This window comes from Micropterus dolomieu, linkage group LG23, assembly GCF_021292245.1.
Source record: "Micropterus dolomieu isolate WLL.071019.BEF.003 ecotype Adirondacks linkage group LG23, ASM2129224v1, whole genome shotgun sequence".
Classification (NCBI taxonomy): Eukaryota; Metazoa; Chordata; class Actinopteri; order Centrarchiformes; family Centrarchidae; genus Micropterus; species Micropterus dolomieu.
Genome location: NC_060172.1, coordinates 16,893,515 through 16,900,698, shown reverse-complemented (window position 1 = coordinate 16,900,698; position 7,184 = coordinate 16,893,515). Strand labels below are relative to the sequence as shown.

The following is a 7,184-nucleotide window of genomic DNA, read 5'->3' as shown; positions in this document are numbered from 1 at the left end:
TTTGACCACATTACTCCTATTTTAGCTTCATTACACTGGCTCCCAGTATGTTTTAGAATTGACTTTAAAATTCTATTGATCACTTTTAAAGCTCTTCATGGCCTCTCGCCTTGTTATATTTCTGACCTTTTAGTCCCATACGCACCAGCACGTACCTTAAGATCCTCGGGCAGAGGTCTGTTGTCTGTTCCAGAGTCTCGACTGAAAACTAAAGGGGACAGAGCGTTTGCTGTCAGGGCCCCGAGGCTCTGGAACAGCCTGCCCGAGGAAATCAGGTCGGCTGAGTCAGTGAACTCTTTTAAGTCCCTTCTTAAAACATACTTTTATAGGAGAGCCTTTCCCGATCTTATTTGACTTTATTTTATCCCTTTTATTTTATTGTATTTTACAAATTTTATATTAATTTTTCATGCTCTTATCTTGTTTTTTTTGTATTATTCTTTACACTTGTTAAAGCACTTTGTAACTTGTTTTTGAAAAGTGCTCTACAAATAAGGATTATTATTATTATTATTAAGACTAGGTAAGATATGGACTTTCTGTAACACGGCCCCAGGACTTAACAAACTATAAAAGGCAATCCCCTGGCAGTGGCAAATAGCTTTGGTTTTATATTTGATTTGATTACATTAATGTTTAAATTGAGATTTACAAGAAAAATTTTATTGCTACTGTGTAAAGGGAATACTGCTGGTAAAAACACCTTATTTGTTTAGTGTTTGCAAACCACATGTATGTAACCACATTTAAATTAAATGTGCTCAATACACTACTTTAGAATTCATTATTAAATTTTGCGCATAACAAAGCGATTAATCGCAGAAAATCTTGCGAGTAATCGCGATTAAAAATTCTAACCTAATAAAAGAAGAATTTTAAGCATTCAGAGCTGCAGTATGCATCAAAAATTTTAAAAAAAATCTGTTAATGAGATTTGTAACTCCTCTATAGCTGTGCTAAAAAAAGAGATTGGAATGTAAGAAATATATATACTATAAATCCTGTCATGGGATTAGAGATCAGTTAAAGAATGAACGTTAATTTGAAGCTTTTCCCACATATAGACTTGACTTGGGCGGGCCGTCGAGGTATATTAATGGCCGCCAATGTATATTTGGCGACCCATTTTAGCATTTTGCAGAGAAACGGGAAGAGATGTTTTCTGGTATTATGTTACTAGATCTGGATACGGTGAATACTAACAAGCGCGTCCCAGGTAAAGCAATGACGCGAACCTACACATAAAACAGCTGTTTGTTATTATAAAGATACCAATTATAAAGACAAAGAATATGGATGAAAGAATAAATTAGCACACGCAGGTAGCAGGGATTGTCTGAGCTACAGAGAGAGCTGGAAGTGAGTAAAAAGTGTTTTGCAGTAGAAAAAGTAGCTGCCTGCTCTGCCAGCTGCCTGCTCTCATTGGCTGGATGTCAAGACGGCCAGTTCCTCCAGATATTTGGCAAGCTAGATATCTGGCAGATGTCGGTGCTGATTTACCCCCGATCACAGCCCTGACGGTCACCAAGCGGCAAATTGGGCTAAAAATTGTGTAATGTGAACTAGGCTTAAGTGAGTAAACACTCAACAAAAAAAAGGTGTAGAATTAAAATGGTTATTCTGTCAGAAACACTGTGAAAATAGTGAGGTAAAATATGAACAAAAAACAAAAAAAATCAAAGGTCTCATTATCCTTTTCTGTTCTTGTTATTAATTGTAGTAGAGTGCTTCTTTGAAGTCCCTTTCAGATGAGGATCTTTTCTTACAGTCAATTCATGCTGTGTGAATTCCAGGACGCCCATGAGACGGACGTGCGAGCACAGATTCGGCTGTTATTCACAGACGTCAACGGAGAGAAAGTGACAATCCAGCGCTCAATGTCCTGCACACAGAAGGCAAAGAACTACTCCTTCAAAAGCTTGGAGCAGGTCATTACCAGAATAAAGTAAGCCATGGTCTTAGGTTTCTTCTTTTAAATTTTTAAAAAAATCTGGCATGGCCCCTTTCTTTACATGTGACCTCCAACATCATTAATCTAGAGATGGTGAGAAGGTGAGCTTGTCATCCAAATGTGGTGAACTGGATCGGGAGATGATTTCTTCACTGGGTGTGTCGAAGCCTGTGCTGAATCATGTCATCTTCTGTCACCAAGAAGAGTCCAATTGGCCACTAAGCGAGGGCAAAGCACTCAAAGACAAGTTTGACTCCATCTTTGCTGCAACCAAGTAAAGCCATCTCATTCTTACATGTTTGTCTAAGCATCATGTGACCTGAAATGAATACCAAGCAAACATGGGCTGACCTATGCCATTCAGATATTGCCATTAGAAGGGACACTTTGTATCACTATTTACTATCCTCTTTCTCGCAGGTACATCAAAGCTCTGGACACGATGCGTCAGCTGCGTCTCAAACAGAGTCACACAGTCAAAGAGTGTCAGGTAGAGCTGCGCTACCTGAAGCAGAACAAGGAGAAAGCCCAGCAGATTAGAGAGACTGTAGCCAACAAGCAGGCTCAGCTGAGGGTCTCTGAAGACCTCATCCAGAAGATAGAGAGCCAGATTGCTCCACTGGAGGTTGGTTGAAAATGTATGTGTGTGTGCGCACAGTGTTTCCCACAGAATGACGGGGGGGTTGCGCATGCATTCGATATTGACTATCACCTATATACAGTGTGCAAGTCTCAAAAACTTTTTTAAACTGAGTCTCCAACATTGACAGCATTGTGTTGGACAGATTTATGCAGCTGTGTTCATGAGGGAGAAGGAGAAAGAGAGAGGGACAAGCAAGAAGATCTGCTGCACGAATATGCTACGTTGCTCTGCAATCAAATTTGATTTTAAAAAGGCCTAGTAAAAAAAAATCGAAAAACAATCTGTGGCGGTCAGCGTTGATATTGTGGCGGGACGCCACAAATAAATGAGAATGGGAAACACTGGTGCATGTTGATATACATTAGAGCACAATCGATACATTTGCATGCTGATATGAGTTAATTACAGATGAATTGATATTGGTGTTAATAACAGCTAATAAATGACAATTAATAAAAACACAGAGAGACAGAAGATTTGTGTTATCGTTGCATAGTTTGTCCACCAGGGGCACTCTGAAACTCCCTTGTTGGAACACGAACCACAAAACTCAGCAATCAGCTGAACCTTGGAGTTTATTTAAAAATGCATTATTATGTTATCTTGGTGAGCTCTCATAATTGCGCATAACACATGTTAGGGATAATCTTTGTTTGTGTTTCTAAAACGAAGAAAAGTAAAAAGAATACCTGCCGATATATTGGAATGTCAGATTTTAAAATCCTCCATATCATGATGAAGCCAACGGACGATAGTATAGTGCAGCTAATTTTCTTTAATATGTCCAGATCTTTTTAGCATTGTGAGATTTCACACACTCCTGGAGTTTAGTGTAAAGTTGTGTAAGCAATGTTTCTTTGTATGAGTATTGTTATTGTATGATGTATTTTTCACTTCTAACACAGTATTTGATAGTAGACTGTCAATCGTGACATTTGCTTAAATGACAGAATAGATGAGCATGTCTAACAATAAAGCGAGCTGTTTAGGACCTTTGTTTTCCGGAAGATTCTTACAGTAAAACATTTATATGATTTAAATAGAGCTGTAACTAACTGTCGTTTTAACTTTTTTAAAATATTTCTATACACTATTGAATGTCAAAATAATGGTAGGTCCCCATTACAAGTCAAGTTATCATAGTGACAGAGAAAAATTAATGTTTTAATTTTACAGCTGTAATAAGCAAATATATTTTAACAATTAGTTACACAAATTGTAAGTCAAAGTACAAATTTCAGCACTAGATATTACTATTGCTCTGAATAAAAGAAGAAAGAAAAGAACAGCTTTGTTAGATGTTCTGCATGTCTTAAAAGAAGAGAATTTTGTCAACTGGATGATCACTGTGTGTATTGGCATAGGCATGTAAGAAGTATAACAGCACTGTCCCTTTGTTATTAATAAATTTTTATAATGTTCAGAATCAACTGGCAGATATTGACATGAAACTGGGGAACGTGATGAAGCTGGACAACGACATCAAGGCCTTAGACAGCAGGAAGAAACAGATGGAGGAGGACAACAAGGAACTGGAGGAGACAATGGAACAGGTAACATAAACGTATGTAATAAATGAATGAAAGAAGGAAACACTGATTCCAGCACCAAAATCACTTCTCACCCTCTACAGATATCATTAATTATGTTGGCAACACATTGGCTAAAATGTTTTTGGGAAACCTGACAAAGTGCTTGAATGACAATTAAGGATGGATTAAAAAAAAAAGAATGGGATAGAAAATGAATCGCATTAACAAAGATGAGGTTAAAAAGAGGAAAACACAGCAGGGCTCCCCATTCGTCCCTCTCGCTCTGAGGGTTTATTTAGCTAAACACCTGCTTAATAATACCCCACACTCCACTCTGTATGAAGTATCATTCACTTAAATGGGAAACTATTAGAAAAACTGCAGATGGTGAATGAGGTTGTTGTAATTCTGTAATGACAAGGCAGTCCATCACTGGCCTGGATTGATATGAATGTCTTTTACGAATGCTGGATGTTTGTGCTCCTCTGCCTTACAGGCGCCAGGAATCTTTTCCTTCCATCTGTTTGGTGCTTCTTACTTGTGTTTGTGTCGGCATTTAAAAGGGTTTGTTTTAGTTTGAGAGAGTGAAAGCATCAGCAGCTGAATGCTCTTTTATGTGTATGATGTGAATGTTTCATGTTTTCAAACAAGGAACATATAAATCAGCAAAGCTGTGTCTATTTATCCAAATCACTTTTAAATATCTACGGGTGCATATATTTTGTGGAGTCAAACCTCTGACAGTTTGCTCAGCTGTACTCATTGATCTTTAGAGCCACTCTAAGCCAGTGAACTGTGTATACGGCAGGTGTTCCAGGGTTCAGATGAGCAGCTGCAAGACATTTACCAGAACCACCAGAGGACGGTGAAGGAGAAAGAGCGGAGATTGAATGACTGCCAGAAGGAGCTGGAGAGAGCTGGGCGGGAGTGTCAGAGACTCAACAGAGTCAAGGCTGATCTCTTGGTAGAACAAGGTACACACACATGCACACTTATCGGTCTGTGTAACAGGGTAAATAATCAACTTTTAACAATAGAATATTCTGTTTCTTTTTGTTGCAACATTTTTTGATAGCATATATCCTTGAGTGTACTGGCAGAACATCAGAATCAACCCTAGAAACAAGTCCTGGAAGGATTTGAAATACTATGCTAGAAATAAAATCAAATAATTTGATTGAAAAGGAAGGATGGGCAGACAGGTGGATAAACAGAGAGATTTTCTGAAGATTAAATAAGCTGCTCTCCCTGTAGCGGCCCCTTGGATTTATTGATCAAGACGCAGAGAGTTTCAAACGGGTGTCGATTTATTATTCTTCTCAACGTGCACCATGAACACCGTGAAAACTACAGAATAAAACAGAAGAAAAACAAAAGGCTTCTATGTAGCTTCACAAATAATTTGCACATAAATTGTGTTCACATATTAATCATGTTTACACACGATACAAATCATTTTAACTAACAACCAATATGAAATGTAATGTTTTTAAGCCTTTATGACAAATAAATATCACATGCCTTTAAATGAAATACAATATATTATAATTGTTCACAGAAATAATATTGCTTTTATATTGATGACATGTGCAATTAACCCATAAACAAATGAAGTAATGACATTCTCCTTTCCTTAAACAAAATCCCTTCTGATAATAATACACTAGACACATTTTCTTTCATACCTCATTCCGCTCTCCAAGGACGCTAATCAAATGGTTTTCGCCATCGGCTATCACGCTCTCTAGCTCGACACACGCTCACAGTTCATAGGTCTTAGAAATAACATGTACAAACAATACGAAAATAATAACCTCTCTTTTTCCAGGTCGTTTACAGTTGGAGGCTGACCGCCACACTCAAAACATCAAGAACCGCGACAGTCAGGTGAGAGAGGAAAATCTACCTCTAGTCACTTGTACTACAGCACTGAACACACTGTTAATTGTTTGGATAAGATGCATCTAGCTCTTGTTTCCATCGAGGTCACTTCTTGAATTTGCCTCCTTCAGTTCTCTTCACACTCACAGACCTAACGTACCTCTGCTGCAAACACGTCAGCGTTTTCCGCTTCTTATGCCGTTTTTCCATTACCAGTACCAGCTCGACTCGGCTTGACTCAACTCGGTTTGGCTGTCCTCCGTTTTCCATTGCAGATAGTACCCAGAGATAGCACCACTCAATTTAGCTGGTCATCATAGCGACGCCACACACAACTGCCGCGACGTAATATTCAATGCGACACACACACACCAGGAACCCACAAACAGCTGTCTCTTGATTTAAGTTAAAACGTTTCAACATTACTCAGAATGTAAAGACAGATAAGACAGAGGTGATATGAAAAAAGTACCTGGTAGCAGGTACAAGTTTTACGCAATGGAAAACCAAAAGAAGGCGAGTAGAGTCGAGGCGAGTCGAGCTGTTACCGTGCAGTGGAAAAGGTGCTTTACCGTCTCTCTCTCCCTGTGTGTCCGCTTTCTCCATCAGTAGTAGGCTAGGCTGTATAAAATCAACGAAAAAAAAATAGAACTCGTCTTCTAGACTTCTCCTCCGGTGTTCTGTTCGTTGTTTGGTGAACTGCGTTCCACCATGTTGTCATTCACCCAAACAAACCCACATTGCACGCTGCACATGCGCGCCTGTGTGTGTTGTAAAATGTGGCTAACTTTGGTTGATGCTGGACAGCATATACCATGAGTGGTAATCGAATATGGGTATAATGATAATTCAGTTTGTAACAGTTATTCTACCGCGGTTTATCATTAAACCGCTAACCATTTCATCCACAATAATTACTTGCATTTCTCTTTCTCAGGTTCGCTCTTTGTCGTCTTATCTGGAGATGGAGGGTTATGACCGACCACCCTTCACCACTCTTCAGCTTGAGAGCTTTCATAGTCATGTCACACAGAGACTGGATCAGGAAAAGGAGACAGTCAGTCAGGTTTTGGTGAGAAATGCTCTGTTTGGTTTCTGAAAACAACCGAAAGTAAGCTCTTGTTCTCCTCATGCTGTATATAATTTTTTTATAACACTGACATGACGTGACCGTTAT

General features: G+C 38.8%; 1 protein-coding gene across 4 annotated transcripts in view; it reads left to right on the top strand.

The window, feature by feature from the left end:
• rad50 (RAD50 homolog, double strand break repair protein) overlaps window positions 1-7,184 on the top strand; it is a 34,583-nt gene that overhangs the window by 5,886 nt on the left and 21,513 nt on the right. For all 4 annotated transcript variants that reach the window (XM_046040162.1, XM_046040164.1, XM_046040163.1 and 1 more), the window contains 7 exons: window positions 1,794-1,945; window positions 2,040-2,225; window positions 2,372-2,576; window positions 4,019-4,147; window positions 4,935-5,100; window positions 5,955-6,013; window positions 6,945-7,079. In XM_046040162.1, coding sequence (XP_045896118.1) covers window positions 1,794-1,945; window positions 2,040-2,225; window positions 2,372-2,576; window positions 4,019-4,147; window positions 4,935-5,100; window positions 5,955-6,013; window positions 6,945-7,079 — 1,032 coding nt within the window. The remainder of the gene's footprint in view (window positions 1-1,793; window positions 1,946-2,039; window positions 2,226-2,371; window positions 2,577-4,018; window positions 4,148-4,934; window positions 5,101-5,954; window positions 6,014-6,944; window positions 7,080-7,184) is intronic.